This window comes from Anomaloglossus baeobatrachus, unplaced genomic scaffold (assembly GCF_048569485.1).
Source record: "Anomaloglossus baeobatrachus isolate aAnoBae1 unplaced genomic scaffold, aAnoBae1.hap1 Scaffold_2869, whole genome shotgun sequence".
NCBI lineage: Eukaryota > Metazoa > Chordata > Amphibia > Anura > Aromobatidae > Anomaloglossus > Anomaloglossus baeobatrachus.
Window position 1 is genome coordinate 103,526 of NW_027442329.1, and position 17,149 is coordinate 120,674.

The 17,149-nt window shown below is 44.1% G+C and overlaps 1 protein-coding gene across 1 annotated transcript in view; it reads right to left on the bottom strand.

Annotated features, from left to right (window-relative positions):
- LOC142266566 (uncharacterized) overlaps positions 1-15,878 on the bottom strand; it is a 75,827-nt gene extending 59,949 nt beyond the window's left edge. The window contains exons 1-5 of the mRNA XM_075332310.1: positions 15,303-15,878; positions 14,809-15,192; positions 12,103-12,226; positions 11,906-12,019; positions 6,666-8,095 (exon numbers count right to left, since the gene is read on the bottom strand). Coding sequence (XP_075188425.1) covers positions 6,666-8,095; positions 11,906-12,019; positions 12,103-12,226; positions 14,809-15,192; positions 15,303-15,878 — 2,628 coding nt within the window. The remainder of the gene's footprint in view (positions 1-6,665; positions 8,096-11,905; positions 12,020-12,102; positions 12,227-14,808; positions 15,193-15,302) is intronic.
- Between the last annotated feature and the right edge of the window lie 1,271 nt (positions 15,879-17,149).

Here is a 17,149-nt window from a genome sequence, read left to right on the forward strand (position 1 = left end):
AGGATTAAAAAATGCGGAAACCCAAAAGGTAACAGAGTGGCTGGAATCTTAACGGACTGCAGACCTAATCCTGACACACAACTAGAAGTAGCCGTGGGACGAGCCTACGATGACACAGCCGGAGAACTAGATATTCTTATAGATAGAGATATTAGAAAGGTAATCTGCCTCGGAGCAATCCCCAACGATATAGATAGCCCCCCACATGTATAGACTACGGTGATATAGGAAAACACAATACAAAGCTAAAAAACAGATTCAGCAAAGGCGAGGCCAAAACTACATGTATAGGAAAGGATAGGAAGGAGCACTGTCTGCAGCCGTAAAAACCCTAATAAATACCAGCACGCCTGATATGGAAAAACCCTGAGGTAGCACAACCTCTCCTCCACTATATCAGCACACTGTTACTGGAATCCAAAAACACTAATATAGATGAGGGACTGAATTAATACCAAGCATGACAAAACACATTGCAGAATCATGAGTTAAGTATACAGACACTTCCAGCAGGGAATGATTCAATTCCACCAAGAACTCCACACAGACAAAATAGGAATCAAGCATTAGTATCAAAACTGAAAAAACAACATGAGAGTGAAAACAATAAGCAGAGGTACAAAGACCACTTATCTGAGAGAGGAGTTCTGGTAGTGAGCAGGGCTGGTTTCAGAATGTCCTTAACACACAGGATATCCATTGAGCATCGGCAAGCAACAGGAGAGAACTGCTCAGCTATATAGTCTAATCAGAAATACCTGATTGACAGTCCTCCACAGGTGTGTGGCTTTCATTCCACACATCAACTGCACTGACCACAAGAGGGAGCCCCAAACTGGAAAATGTATTCACAACAGACAAGTTATTGGCACAATGAACCCCCTGCTGTGAGTTCAGGATTCACATTCTTCAGACAAACAGGAAACATAATGCCATAAGGAGTTATGAAATTATTGCATGTCCTAGCCGTACATTGATTATATTTCCAGGACCGTGGGGACAGGCCGTACACGCACATGGGTCTCAACTCTCTCCAGCACCCTGGGGTGGGGAGATATGGAAAATGGCTAGTAAAAGCCAGGCAGTGAAGCTGTATTTGGTCTCCAAGCATAATTAGGGCCTGTCCAGATGCAATGGCACCAGAATAGCCTCTCTACGATCTCCCAGCGAGAAGTTCTGACCTATTATAGGTTTTTGGGAGTTTTCATCCATCAGACCCAGGGGAGGGAGAAGGACAATTCAGTGGGCGGGAAAGGGAGTGACTGACCAAGAGCTTATTTCCAGGGTCAGGCATTCGTCAAGTGTTGTTTTCTAGGGAGGGTACGCTGTGTATCGTGGTGGAAATAATCGGAAACCCCTGGCACCACACACTTCCCATGTTTCTGCCTGCACCAAGGCCTAAACATCTACCTGGTAAATGACTTATGTAAGTCTACTTATACCTCTTGTATTACCTCCTGTGTCTGCCTATCTGACCATTGTATCTGTATATCCATTGTGCATATAGTGTTTTGTCTAGTGTGCCCTGAAGGCGATTAATTATGTAACTTAATCCTGGGTTGCTCTGTTATTTCGATCCATTCGAGTAACATCACCCCATACATCACCACACAGACCCACGCTAAGAATATAACCCCCTCCTCCACGCAGCCCCCAAGCACATAGTCCCACACACGTAACATCAGCCACTTGCCAATGCAGCCCCATGCGAGTAAAATCACCCATTTCCCTATGCAACCCCCCACCATGCAGCTCCCTTAGCACAGAGCCCCCTGCACATAACATCACCCTTCCACACACATGTAACATCAGCCCTCCTGCACGAAACCCCACGCAAACATCAGCACCTAGAATGCAACCCAATGCAAGTAATATCACTCACTTTCCCACGCAGCCCCTCCTAGCACACAGCCTGATGCGATTAAAATCACCCCCTTTCCAATGCAGCCCCAAGTGTTAACATCACCCCCTTCCCTATACAGCCCACCAACAGTCAAAAAAATCACCCCTTCCTTTCCCACGTAGCTCCATGTGAGAAACATCACCTCCTTCCCCCACAACAAGGAACATCAATCTCTCAGTACCCATGCAAAATCCCAGCACACACTCCACACGAGTAACATCACCCCCAGCATGCAGCCGCAAGAAATTAACACCAGCAACACATGGAAGAAATGTGAACCACTGCTCTATCCTTCAAGCCACACATCCAAGCCCTCTTCACCTCATGCAGACTACAACTCAAAAATATCTCCCGGATCCGTGCTTTCCTTCAGCAAAAACATTAGTGCATGCCCTCATCATTTCCCACCTCGACTACTGCAACCTCCTGCTCTCTGGCCTCCCTTTGAACACTTTTGCACCCCTCCAATTTATCTGAAACTCTGCGGCCTGCTTAATCCACCTTTCCCCTCGCTATTCCCCAGCCTCGCCACTCTGTCAATCCCTCCACTGGCTTCCCATCGCCCAACGACTCCAGTTCAAAACATTAACCATGACATACAAAGCCATCCACAACCTGTCTGCTCTCTACATCTGTGACCTAGTCTCCCGGTACCTACCTGCACACAACCTCAGATCCTCACAAGATCTCCTTCTCTAATCCTCTCTTATCTCCTCTTCCCACAATCGCGTACAAGATTTCTCCCGTGCCTCCCCCATACTCTGGAACGCTCTACCTCAGCACATCAGACTCTCCTCTACCGTGGAAAGCTTCAAGAGGAACCTCAAGACCCACCTCTTCCAACAAGCTTACAACCTACAATAGCCCTCAGTCCAGTACACCACTGCGCAACCAGCTCTGTCCTCACCTATTGTACCATCACCCATTCCCTGTAGACTGTGAGCCCTCACTGGCAGGGTCCTCTCTCCTCCTATACCAGTCTGTTTTGAACTGTTAATGATTGTTGTACGTATACCCTCTTTCACTTGTAAAGCACCATGGAATAAATGGCGCTATATAATAATAAATAATAATAATAATAACCCCTTTCCCCAAGCAACGCTCCCAGCAAGTAACCCTAAACAGTGCCTAGGTCCTCACACTTCTGCAGCCCCTCGGTCCTCTCAGTGTAACGTACGAAGCCCCTCAGTCTAATAGCTCAGTCTGCACTGAACTGAAGAAGACTTCGCCCCTTCTCCTGTCCCATTTATATTGACAACGGACAGGATAAAGATTCCCAGATCACATCAGGACAACAAGATCCCAGGTACCTTCAGCTGCACCACAACCAATGTGGTGTACTTAATTATATGTACAAAATGTCCAACTGGGGGTCTGTATGTAGGGGAGACAGGACAACAGCTCAGGACAAGGATGAATTCTCACCGCCACACAATTAAGGAAAAAGAATAGATCTACCTGTGGCCAAACATTTTTGTAACTCAGACCACAGCATCATGGACATGAAATTGCTGGTATTGAAAGGAAATTTCATGTCCCAGAGAGACAGGAGACTATGGAAGTACAAACTTATGATGACCGTTGACACATTCAGAGCAGGAATGAATGTGTCTCATGGATTCATGTATTTTTACATCAGTTAAGAGATGTGCTCCTCTGACCATCCGAGCGTGTCACATCCCTGGACCATTTGAAAAAAAAATACATTTTGAGGGCACTAAGGCAATATAAATGGGATCCTCCAAATGCACACCTGAAAGCAGCAACAATGAAAAGGAGAAAAGGGTGGTGTGCTGAGGAGATCACCAAAACAATAATGGCAATAAATATTCAAAAGTTTATTGTAGGAAAAACACGAACATAGTTAAAAACATCTAAAAACATGAAGTACAATAAACATCAGAGGTTTGCTATAATAAAGCATAAGCCTACTGCAATCAATAACATCAATGAAGCATAATCATATAGCATGCAAAAAAAACCCCCAAAAAAACCAAAGATATAAGTGTCAGTCCTAAAGACAAATGGCTAATACATTAATAAGTAAAAATCAATATGCAAAAATGCCCAAATACATATATCAATCCAATCAACCATAGGATAGGGCATGGAAAAGCTTGTAAGATGGAATAAAGCAGTTTTACATATAAGTAAATATATACAACACCATAATCTTTACCAGAATCACAATGATGGAAAAAGAGGCATGGAAAATAATTCCCATTAAGGCAAACAGAGCAATGGTGAAAAAGCAGTCATGGAGGAGGTGGAGACCTAAAGCAAAACCCCCCCAACGCGTATCGCCATATCCAGATGGCTTCCTCAGGGAAAAACGGGGTCCAGACACTAATGAGAGGACAATAAAACTTTCACACTGAACTGCAGCAATATTTATGGCCACAACAGTTTGCCCCCTGCCATAGAGATAGTTCTGTTTCATATAACTTGGGTTTGTTTTTTGTTTTTTTTTACTGCACTATTCTATGTCATGTTGTGTATAAATATGTGACTCTTCAGATTTTGTTATACCATGCCTGATGAAGAGACCTGAGTAGTCGCGAAAGCTTGCTATTATTACCATCTTTTCAGTTAGCCATTAAAAGGTATCAACCACTGAGGACTTCAGTTCTTTTAAACAACTTTTTATGCCCTTCTAAAATCATGTAAAACACAGCAAACGGACTCCAACCACAGTCTCCCTCTTTTCCAAAAATTGGGCCACACACATCACTTCACTGGCATCAATTGTCCCACAGTTGCAAACTTAAAAAGTTGATTTGCATGAAGCACTATCAAAAATCCACCAGCCTTTCATCTCCCTTGGATGACACAGGGTAGAAAAGTCCTTGCGGATTCATGACTTGTTCATCTTGATGAACGTTAGTCTGTCCACATTTTCACTGAACAGATGCGTGCGCTTATCTGTCAGCACACACCCAACAGCACTGAAGACACGTTCCGAGAGAACGCTGGCTGCGGGACACGACAAGATCCCCAAGGTGTAAGTGGCAAGTTCAGGCAGTTTATCCAGATTGGAAGCCCAAAATGAGCAAGGCTCAGGTTGCACAGTAATGGCATCGATGTTCACTTGCTGATACTCTGATATCTGTCTCCTCCTCTTTTTACTCGTCCAGCTTTTTTGTTTTCGCATGAGTATATATCCTTGTCACTTTTCCATGTGTTTGTGGTGTCTTGTGAGTTGATTGTCACCTTTTGGACACCTTAGAAGGTGTTTTCCATGTGTTTTTATGTGTTTCTGTTTGCCTGCCATTGTTTTCAATGGGGTTCGAATTGGTTCGTCGAACATGTTCTCCATTCTCCGTTCGACGAACCGAACTCGAACTCTAGGGGAGTGGCTCATCTCTAGTTGCTAATCCTTTTGTGTCACCTGCTGATAATTCGTGGGATCAGATAAGATTCTAAAAGCCTGTGCTATATAGTCTGATTTATTCTGTAGGACAACCCCCCTTTATCCGCTGGTCTGATAATATCATTATTCCCTTTTAGTGAGTTTAATGCCCTCTTTTCAGATCTGGATAAGTTCCAAGGAATATTTCCACATCGGCTTTTTAACAGGTTGAAATCCTGAAGCACCATTTTACAGAATGTGTGTAAATTGTGTCCTTTACTTTCCGTTGGATAAAAATTAGAGGTCCTTTTAAAGTCAGTGTGTAAGAATTGATCGGTGACCGAATAACCTAACAGTGTACTATTGGATGTCGCCCTACCCGCCATAATGGTATAGTGTCTCTGCAGAGTCAATTTTCTAATAAATGTCTGTAGATCGGTAAATAAATAAAAATCTTTTATATTAAAAGTGGTACAAAAAGAAAGGCCCTTATTAAGTAAAGAAATTTCAGCAGTAGTAGGTGTATAATCTGAAAGATGAAATATATTATTTGTCTTATTTAAGCATCCAGCAGATAAACTTTTTTCCCTTTTCTGCTTTGTTTTGGCTCCAGTTCTGGTCCCTCTGTAACGTTTTTTCTTTTTACTGACTTGGGAGTTAGATAATTGGTTATCACATTGTTCTGACCGGGGGTGGCCTTGGGTAAAAAAAGGCACCAATGTTGCAGCATTAGTGGAATTATCAATAGTGATAAGTTTATTATGATCAGGTAGTGTAGAGGATGAACCAGGGGTTGCAGTAAAATCGTCTATATTATAATGAATGGAGAGATGAAGCAAATCAAATGAAGTTTTGTTACATGTGTTAGATACTAGAGGGTTGATATATGTATCAGATGCCAGAGGGTTAGATACAGAGTCAACTATTCCAATCTCCTTAAAGTTTCTGGAATTAGCTACCATCAAAGAAACCACAGATTTCTCTTTCCTCAATTTATCAATTTGCGTCTGAATGATAGCCAAATCCTGTTGTGTATCAGTGTTGGATTTGTCTGTATTGGTATCAAAAACCTTATTAACATCCGAGGACAGAGTATTTGCCCACATAAGCGTTGTATTAGTAGTGATAGGAGCAATAGAAGAAGAAATGTGTACTTTAATAACCTCAATAGAAGGAGGAAGAGATGAGTATTCCTCAAGGACTGTAGGGGGTAGTGGTCCGTACAGGAGGGGTCGCTTGGTCAATGTTTTGTGACCTATTGTCTCCACCACTGGCTAGTAGTGGCGATGACACACAAGGCTCAGCAGAATGTGATCTAATTCTACTGAGTTGCTGAAACCTAGTCTTGTTATATCTACTGTTGGTGAAACCCCTTGTGTGGTTAGAACCACTCACGGTGGAGCCTTTTCACACAGGCTTCTCCCCTGTGTGAATTTTGTGATGTCTAACAAGGTCTGATTTCTGAATAAAACATTTTCCACACTCTGAACATGAAAATGGCTTGTCCCCGGTGTGAAATCTTTGATGCCCAACAAGTTCTGATTTCCGAATAAAACATTTGCCACACTCTGAACATGAAAATGGCTTCTCCCCTGTGTGAATTTTCTGATGCGAAACAAGGTTTGATTTCTGACTAAAACCTTTCCCACACTCTGAACATGAAAATGGCTTCTCCCCTTTATGAATTTTCTGATGTCTAACAAGGTCTGATTTCTGACTAAAACCTTTGCCACACTCTGAACATGAAAATGGCTTCTCCCCGGTGTGAAATCTTTGATGTCCAACAAGTTCTGATTTCTGAATAAAACATTTCCCACACTCTGAACATGAAAATGGCTTCTCCCCTGTGTGAATTTTCTGATGCCTAACAAGTTCTGATCTCTGAATAAAACATTTCCCACACTCTGAACATGAAAATGGCTTCTCTCCTGTGTGAGATCTTTGATGCTCAACAAGATCTGATTTCCAAATAAAATATTTTCCACACTCTGAACATGAAAATGCCTTCTCCCCTGTGTGAAGTCTTTGATGCCGGACAAGTTCTGATTTCCAATTAAAACATTTCCCACATTCTGAACATGAAAATGGCTTCTCTCCTGTGTGAATTTTCTGATGTGTAACAAGGAGTGATTTCCAATTAAAACATTTCCCACACTCTGAACATGAAAATGGTTTCTCCCCTGTGTGAGATCTTTGATGCATAACAAGATCTGATTTCCGAATAAAACATTTCCCACACTCTGAACATAAAAATGGTTTCTCTCCTGTGTGAGATCTTTGATGCATAACAAGATCTGATTTCTGGTGGAAACATTTCCCACATTCTGAACATGAAAATGGCTTCTCCCCTGTGTGAAATCTTTGATGCCGGACAAGTTCTGATTTCCATTTAAAACAATTCCCACACTCTGAACATGAAAATAGCTTCTTCCCAGTCTGATATTTTTGATAATCAATAAGGTTTGATTTTCGAGCAAAACATTTCTCACATTGAGGAGATGAAAACGGATTTTCATGTGTCTGAACTTTTTGAAGGTTAACAAGATATGATTTCTTGGTAAAACATTTCCCACATTTTGAACATGAAAATGGTTTCTCCTTTGTATGAGCCATTTCATGTTCCACATCCCTTCCGTAAGTTTTATTTTGCTGACAATTCTGTGATAAATCGGAATTTTGGACTTCTTTGAAAAGATCAGATGATAAAGCTTTCCGAGGAAGGACTGGAGGTAAATCTGGGACAGCAGCATGCCCTTCATATGTATCATGTGTGATACTTTCAGCATCTGTTCTAAATTCTGAAGATATAAGATTTCCATCTGAACTCCCAATACAGTCATCTGCTAAAAATAAACACAATGTTATTATTTTTTAATGATATTATCTTGAAAGTACTTTTACTTTTTTAAACCCGAACATGATAAATTAAATTAGGAAAAAATGTATTCTGAATCTGTTGTCCAATTTCGACATCTAAAGGCCCCGTTACATGCAACGACATCGCTAACGAGATATCGCTGGGGTCATGGAATTCGTGACGCACATCCGGCCTCGTTAGCGACGTCATTGCGTGTGACACTTACAAGCAACCGCTAACGATCCCAAATACTCCCCAAATCGTTGATTGCTGACAAATCGTTGATTGCTGACACATCGTTGATTTTCAAAATATCGTTGCTTGTTATGGACGCAGGTTGTTTGTCGTTCCTGACGCAGCACACATCGCTACGTGTGAAACCCCGGGAACGACGAACAACATTGTTCCTGCGTCCTCCGGCAACGAGGTGGGAGTGTTGTTCTTGCGGCTGCTCTCCGCCCCTCCGCTTCTATTGGTGGCCTGCTGTGTGACGTCACTGTGACTCCGCATGAACCGCCCCCTTAACAAAGAGGTTGTTTGCCGGCCACAGTGACGTCGTTAGGAAGGTAAGTTCGTGTGACGCTTACCTGTGATATTGTTCGCCACGGGCAGCGATTTGCCCATGACGCACAAACGACGGGGGCAGGTGCTATCACTAGCGATATCGCTAGCAATGTCGCAGCGTGTAAAGCGGACTTAAGAGTTACATCTTTGTTAATGCGGATCTCTCATTACTAGCACCAGTTCTATGGAATGTGCTACAGTAAATAATCTGATTGATTGTCACAATGTGACTGCATGATAATGAGGGACAGGGGGCTCCTATACTGTCCCTCACACTGGGGGACCCTAAGCTATTGCTAACCTCTGGATTATCCTTGAAGATGGAGACGCCAGAGTCCCATACCTTACTATTCTCCTGACCAGATCTAATCTGTTATTTCCCCCGGAAAGGAAGGGGCAGTAGTATGATGTAAACACAGATTAAGAAAGATGGGAAACACAGATTAAGACAGACAGGACATATTGCAAACTCACAGAAATAAACAGTGAGAGACTAAAGAGAAAAGCAAGAGCAGGAAGGCAGCGATAAAAAGAGAACAACAACAGCTCACAGCAATAATGCACAACAACTACCTGTAAGTCTGGATCACAACTCCTCACCATACCAGTATAGGTAAATTATAGCTGGCATTAAAGAAATAGCCCAGCCAGCATATACAGAAAGGGAGAGAATGATACTGGCTCCGCTACAGCATGTGATCAAATAAATTAACCAGCAGCCTAGCAGAGAATAACTCTTGCTAGACTGCCCAAGCCTGTGGTTCGATGCCTACGTCTCCCTGCGCTGCTCACAGACATCAGAGCAGTTAACATGTAGAGTACTAGAATCTATAATTTCCACAGATCCTGAAACCGCCATGACAGTTGTGAAAACCTGCAAAAATCTCCTTGTAACATTGACCAACAGCATAGACAATTTAAAGAGATTTTTTTCGAAGACTAATATAATAGTTACAGACAGATGCCGGATATTTAATAGGGTTGTCCGGGATTGTAAAGTTGATGGCCTATCCTTATGCGGGCGTCACACGAGACGATCTATCGTACGATATGTCGTCGGGGTCACGGTTTTCGTGACGCACATCCGGCATTGTTTGCGACGTTGTCCCGTGTGACACCTACGAGCGACTCTGAACGTTCGCAAATCGGTTACAAATCGTGTATCGTTGACACGTCATTAATTTTTAAAAAATCGTTTTTTCTTCTTTGCGCTGGTTGTTCATCGTACCCGGGGTAGCACACATCGCTCCGTGTGACACCCCGGGAACGATTAACACAGCTTACCTGCGTCCCGCCGGCTATGTGGAAGGAAGGAGGTGGGCGGGATGTTTACGTCCCGCTCATCTCCGCCCCTCCGCTTCTATTGGCCGGCCGCTGTGTGACGTCGCTGTGACGCCGAACGTCCCTCCCCCTTCAGGAAGTGGTTGTTCGCCGCCCACAGCGACATCGCTCAGCAGGTAAGTGCGTGTGACGCGGGTTTACCAACTTTGTGTGCCACGGGCAGCGATTTGCCTTTGACGCACAAACGACGGGGGCGGGTAAGATCGCACGATAGATCGTACCGTGTGACGCCTGCATTAAGGCTACGTCTCACTAAGCGACATCTCTAGCAACATCGCTGCTGAGTCACGGTTTCTGTGACGCAACAGCGATCTTGCTAGTGATTAGTGAAGGAATGAAGACCTCGCATCACCTCTTGTAGGTGCTCGGGAGAAAATAAACAGTCATGAGAGGCTAACTCCGGCACACTACCGATTTCCCATAAACCAAAAAAGAATGCAGTAGTTGGATGTCAAAATCCTTTTCTTTTATTTCATTTTGTAAGTGCGGACAATTGTACAGCACCGTTTTTTTCACATTTCTGCACTTACAAAATGAAATAAAAGAAAAGGATTTTGACATCCAACTACTGCATTCTTTTTTGGTTTATGGGAAATCGGTAGTGTGCCGGATCTTGCTAGTGATGTCACTGTGTGTGACATCCAGCAACGACCTGGCCCCTGCTGTGAGGTCGCCGGTCGTCGCTGAATGTCCTGGACCATTTTTTGGTCATTGCTCTCCCGCTGTGAAGCACACATTGCTGTGTTTGACAGCGAGAGAGCAACGATCTGAATGTGCAGGGAGCAGGGAGCCGGCTTCTGCGGACGCTGGTAAACAAGGTACACATCAGGTAACCAAGCAAATCGCTTTGCTTGGTTACCCGATATTTACCTTGGTTACCAGCGTCCGCAGCTTCTAGAAGTCGGCTCCTTGCTCCCTGCACACGTAGCCAAGGTACACATCGGGTAACTGTAAGCAAAGCGCTTTGCTTAGTAACCCGATGTGTACTATGGTTACCAAGCACAGCGTGGTTACACAGGTCGCTGGTGGCCAGTGTCTAATCTCTGATCGCTGTGGAGCTCTGCCTGATTCACAGCTCACCAGCGACCATGTAGCGACGCTCCAACGATCCCTGCCAGGTCAGATCGCTGGTGGGATCGCTGGAGCGTCGCTAAGTGTGACGGTACCTTTAGGCTTTCTAACCAAAGCAGGTAGCAGGGTCTTGCGGTCTGTGCAGATAAACATTACGGCTCTAATTCATGAATACCAGTGATGGACACTGAAAAATTACATCAGGGACTGGAGTGAAATCTCGGTCATAGGGAATGCCGAAGTTTGTTATGAATTAGAGAAGCGTTAGCTTCACACCCTTCTTCTGGCCAACCTACAAAAGTCGCACAATTCTAATTTGCTCTCCCTTTCCCCTAATGCCAGCCTGTGTCCTGTTCAGTTTAGACTCCTGCAATTAAGAGACCTTTGGTTACATCATGTCACATGACTTTGAAGTCATCAAAGGTCCTTAAACAATCAACCTTAGAATACAACTGATGGGGTCACTAAGAGAGTGGGGTTCCTGAGAAATTGCTCAATTTGACTCCTTCCAATGCTGGCCCTGACTGTAACTAGGGGTTTTTTTTTTTAGTAGGGCTTATATTTCAAGCATTACCTAAAAATCCCATAAAATCATGCTAGTTCTTATTTTCGGTGTATGTCGTCTTTTCGGGGAAACAGGATATTCATGAACCCTCTGCAGGTCTTTGAGTTGCCCTCATAACAACATAGAGAAGGCACTAGAAACAAACAGCAGAAGAAGCAGAAGCAAAGAAAATACAGCTGAAAAAAAACAGAGCAGAAAGTCTAAAAATGTAAACACAAAATTAGTGCAGAAAGTACATGAGTAGATATCTCTTACTGGATAGAGCTGGAGGAAACACATCCTGAGGAACATCGGGGTCTTCTTGTTTACAGTCCTGTGGGAGAAGAGGACGGGGACATCTCTCTGGTGTTGTCTTCTTACTGGATAGAACTAGAGGAGACACATACAGGGACTGAAGTCATTCCTTACATACAGATAATTATAGGCCGTGTGTATTTAGTCCTGTCTATTACCTGGTGATGTGAGGGGCTGGGGAACCTCCATCATGACATCCTTGTACAGATCTTTGTGTCCTTCTAAATACTCCCACTCCTCCATGGAGAAATAGACGGTGACGTCCTGACACCTTATAGGAACCTGACACATACAATGATACCGTCACCCCCGATCCCTTCATAGCGTTACTGTATAATGTCCCAGCATTCCCAGCAGTGTCACCTCTCCAGTCAGCAGCTCAATCATCTTGTAGGTGAGTTCTAGGATCTTCTGGTCATTGATGTCCTCATGTATCGGGGGGTGAGGTGGAGGCCCCGTGATTGGGCTCAGGGGTCTTCCCCATCCCTCAGACACAGGGGCCTGACAGCGCTCACTAGAGGTCTTCTTCACTACTGTGTAATCCTGGTTATGGAGAGACACAGTAATAAATCTCACTCCAGACATTTCCAGAGTCCTCACCTCTCCAGTTCTGTCCATCTGTTATTCCCATAGATAAGAATGATGTAATGTGACGTCATCAGAATCTCTCACCTCTCCAGTAAGCCGGAAGAGGATCTCTAGGGTGAGGTGTAATATCCTCTCCGCCATCTTGTCTCTGTCCATATCCATCCTTCACGGGGCAATCAGGAGAATTCTCTTCTATAGAAGATCTCCACTGAGAGGATCCGATATTATAAGGACCTGAATGGGGAGAAGATGACGATGTAACATCATAAATCCGCTGTAATAATACAATTACTGGAGAGAATAAGGGGAAACATATAATGAGAACATTCTGGGGGAACATTATACTGTGTGGGGGGCAGAAAGGGGCCGAGGACTGAGGGCAGAAAGGGGCCGAGGACTGAGGGCAGAAAGGGGCCGAGGACTGAGGGCAGAAAGGGGCCAAGGACTGAGGGCAGAAAGGGGCCAAGGACTGAGGGCAGAAAGGGGCCGAGGACTGAGGGTAGAAAGGGGTCGAGGACCGAGGGCAGAAAGGGGCCGAGGACTGAGGGTAGAAAGGGGTCGAGGACCGAGGGCAGAAAGGGGCCGAGGACTGAGGGCAGAAAGGGGCCGAGGACTGAGGGCAGAAGGGGCCGAGGACTGAGGGCAGAAGGGGCCGAGGACTGAGGGCAGAAAGGGGCCGAGGACTGAGGGCAGACGGGTTTCCTCACTTCCGGCCTCTCATAGTTGGGGTGTTTGTATCTATCAGAGGAAAAGGAACAAAAACCTCACAATTCATATAAATCAGGAAGAGAAAAACACCAAGAAAGTCTCAGAGCTGAAGGGGTTAATGCCGCCTGCCCCAGTAATGGGGAATCTCCACACACCTCCACCTGCAGAGCCGCACACTAGATATATGGCTGCTCTGTGCTTACAGGACCTGTGATGATGTCACATGGAGGGGAGGAGTCAGGGTCACATGATCAGCTCCTCGGTGTATGCAGGACTCTGGTTGAGGGGACGGTTATGTGTGGGGTCAGGGGTAGACATGACCGGTCCTGAACATTATTGTTCGGTGTTTGTAGTGAACCCGGACTTCACAAAAAAAAATTAGTTTTTGGAGTTTGGGTGCCTTATCAATGTGACCACTGGGGGGAGCAGCGCTGTGCTCTGTGCTCGGATATACTCGGTGCTCGGTGTTCTGTGCTCGGATATACTCGGTGCTCGGTGTTCTGTGCTCGGATATACTCGCTGCTCGGCGCTCGGTGCTCAGTGCTCGGCCCACTGGGAGTCGCTTGCAGTGTTTGAATGTCTCACATTATATAAAGTGGATATCAAAAAGCAAATAAGAGGATAAGCCATAACTTTTAATAAAAGTATGTAAAAGACCTAATACTTCGGCCAATGTAACAATAAGCATCCCCGACTACTATCAGGATATAAGGCGTAGACCCCGCCACACAAGAGACAGCCCCTCAGGGATGCCACAAATATAACAAACTAAACAAACAAAAAACAAAAAAATATATAGATTGTGTTTCCACGTGTTATCCACGCCTTATATCCTGATAGCAGTCTGCTTATGGTTACATTGGCCTATGTATTAGGTCTTTCACATACTTTGATTAAAAGTTATGTTTTTGCCTCTTATTTTCTTTTTGATATTTATTCATCAGTGGCATTGAACACATTTGCTGTATTCTATTATATAAAGTGGAGATTAAAATTAGAGAACAACAAACAATTTCCTAAACGTTGCGGTCACTGTGTCGTCCTATGTGATTATATACCGTTTCCCCGAAAATAAGACATTGTCTTATATTCATTTTTGCTCCCAAAAATGCACTAGGTCTTATATTCAGGGGATGTCTTATTTTTCCATGAAGAAATATTCACAATTATTGATGAACAAAAAACCTGAAACTTTATTGTCTGCTGTACAGTAGTTATCACAAACCAGCAGAACCAGACAAACCGTGAACCCTATCAATAATGTTTTACTGCCATTACTTCCATGTACCACAATCTATGGCACATTTATTGATCACAATATTTAACAACACAATGCAAGATTTATTCAGTGACAGTCATGTCATCATCTTCTGGAACATCATCATAACTATCCAAACTTTCAATTGTTTGGTGAATTTCTTGTGACTCCATTTCTTTCAGAATCATTGGCCCAAATCTCTCATGTTTGGCAATAGCATTGTCCTTAAATGAGCTCCTCTTGTCCAGGTCGCTGCTCGTAGTGCATTTGCAATGCAACTGTCAGTGATTTTGTCCCATGAATTTTTCACCCAAGTCACAACCTCTTGCAGTTTAGGCTTCACAAAGTTTCCACGCTGATTTCTCTCCATTCTGTTATCAATGTAGTCATTGATTTCCATGCGCAAATTGTCCTTGAATGTCTTGTTTACCGCAATATCCAGAGTCTGGAGATAGGCCGTCATTCCTGCGGGAATCATTATCTGATCTACGTTTCTGTCATGAAGAAATGTCTTCATATCTTTCGCGCGGTGTGTGCTGGCTTCATCCCAGACTAGCAGACCTCTATGGCTCCCTCGCATAACATGTGTCAGCATTAAGTCGACCCACTTCCTTATAATTGCTTGCGTGGCCCAGGCTTTTTCAGTTTCAAGAACAAATATGCCTGAAACACGTTCAATCTTATCCTTCTTGCCCTTAGAAATTAATAAAGGTGGGGCTTTAGTGCCATCCAGATGAATTGCCAATATGCAGGTAACACGTGCACTTTCGTAAGCAGTGGAGGGAATGTACACTGAGGAGGCACCCGCTGTTCAATTGTTGGTTGAGATACTTGGCCCATAAACACTGCCGTTTCATCCATAGCAATCATGTTGGAAAGATTGTATTTAGAGAAGTCAGTGTCATCAATAAAGGACTTGAATGCAAATGCACGTTTAATAATTTCAGCATCTTCCAGCCTAAACAGTGTTGTGGATCTTCTTAAAGACAGTTCACTTCGCTGAAGGAAGCTATCCAGCCAGTGTTGTGATGCTTTGAATTCTTCGGGGGCTATTTCGAAATGTGGTGCCATTGCAAGGACAAATTCTTTAATCTGAGCCCTATTCACAACCAAAGTCTTTGCTCTCCTGTCAATAACCCATTCACAGATCAGGTCTTCCAGCTCGGAAAATAATGTTTGCCGACCTGACCCACACTTGCGCTTTTTAGCATTTCCGCTGTCCACTTGTTGACTGAGGTTACCGTAATCTGCTCGCCATTTTCGGACCAATCGGATATTCACCATCTTCTCTTTGCAGAAAGCAGTAAGATTTTTGCCCTGAGAGTTCTCCACGATTTTTTTCTTGTACTCGACGGAATAGCTCTTTCTTTTTGCGCTCATGTCTAGGGCTAAAAATATACCAACAATGTTTATTTCTTTCAGCAGAAAAGCAGACACCCCCTAAGGCCTCTTTCACATGTCAGTCAAAAAACAACAAAGAAATGGAATACAAGGCACTTCTGTAGCTGGTGCACAAGTACCGTAGGATCCAATCCCATAAGCAATGACAAAAAGAACATGGCTCTCAAATCTGGATGCAAAGAAGGTGAATTTTTATTCCCTAACACTGAATACCATAGCACAAACGTTTCGGTCATTAACAGACGGTTCACTTCAGCGGTGGACACCGCAAGGTTAAGATAAGCACCACCCTCTTCTAGGATACTTCTCACTGAATCCTCTCTGCACACTGAGGAAGGTCTGTTAATGACCAAAACTTTTGTGCTATTCAGTGTTTGGGAATATAAATTCACCTTGTTTGCATCCAGAGTTGAGTGCCAATTCTTTTTGTCAGTCAATAACAGACGTTTTTCACTGACGTGTTAAAGACGCATATGGCCCTCCGTGTGCCGTGATTTTGCTACACGTGATCTTCGTCTGCTACCGTATCCGTGATACTGTAACACTTGGAGATCAAGCTCTCCTGTCCACGCTCCTGCTATCCGTGGTGCTGATGTCTCACACTCTGCGGTCTCCGGCCCTGCTGTCTATTACTTATGGGTCGCGGTGCAGTTAATATTCATGAGAATTATTACCGTAGCCGGGCTGAAAGTATCAGACAGCAGAGGCAGAAACAGCAGCTCTGGAGTCAGGTGACTATAGAAAATCATTTTATTTCACAGGCACGTGTTTTCTCCAGTACGTGTCACACAGATCACATCAATGGGTGGTTCGTGTGACATCAGTGCTGCCGGAGAAAACCAGACATGTCTCTGTGCGGAAAACACGGACATGCGGGTGTGCCGCACGGACACACAGTCCGTGAGAAATCACTGATGTGTGCGCAGACACATTGATTATAATGGATCTGCATATATGTCCGTGATTCTGGTACGTACGGTATAAAAACTGTAACATAATATACGTACAGTACCAGACTCACTGTGTGTGAGGGAGGCCTAAAGAATCAAAGAATCAAATTGACACACTGAGTGCCTGACTCACACACAGAACCACTAAAAATAAGGGCTGTAAAGTACCTGGCTCCCACACACGGTATAGAAACTGTAATGGCCGAATTGTAAAGATCTCCCACACACGGTCTGGAGATTCTAACGATTTCTCACAGCAGCTCTGGGACCACTTGTGAAGCAGGGACGGTATTGCAGCTT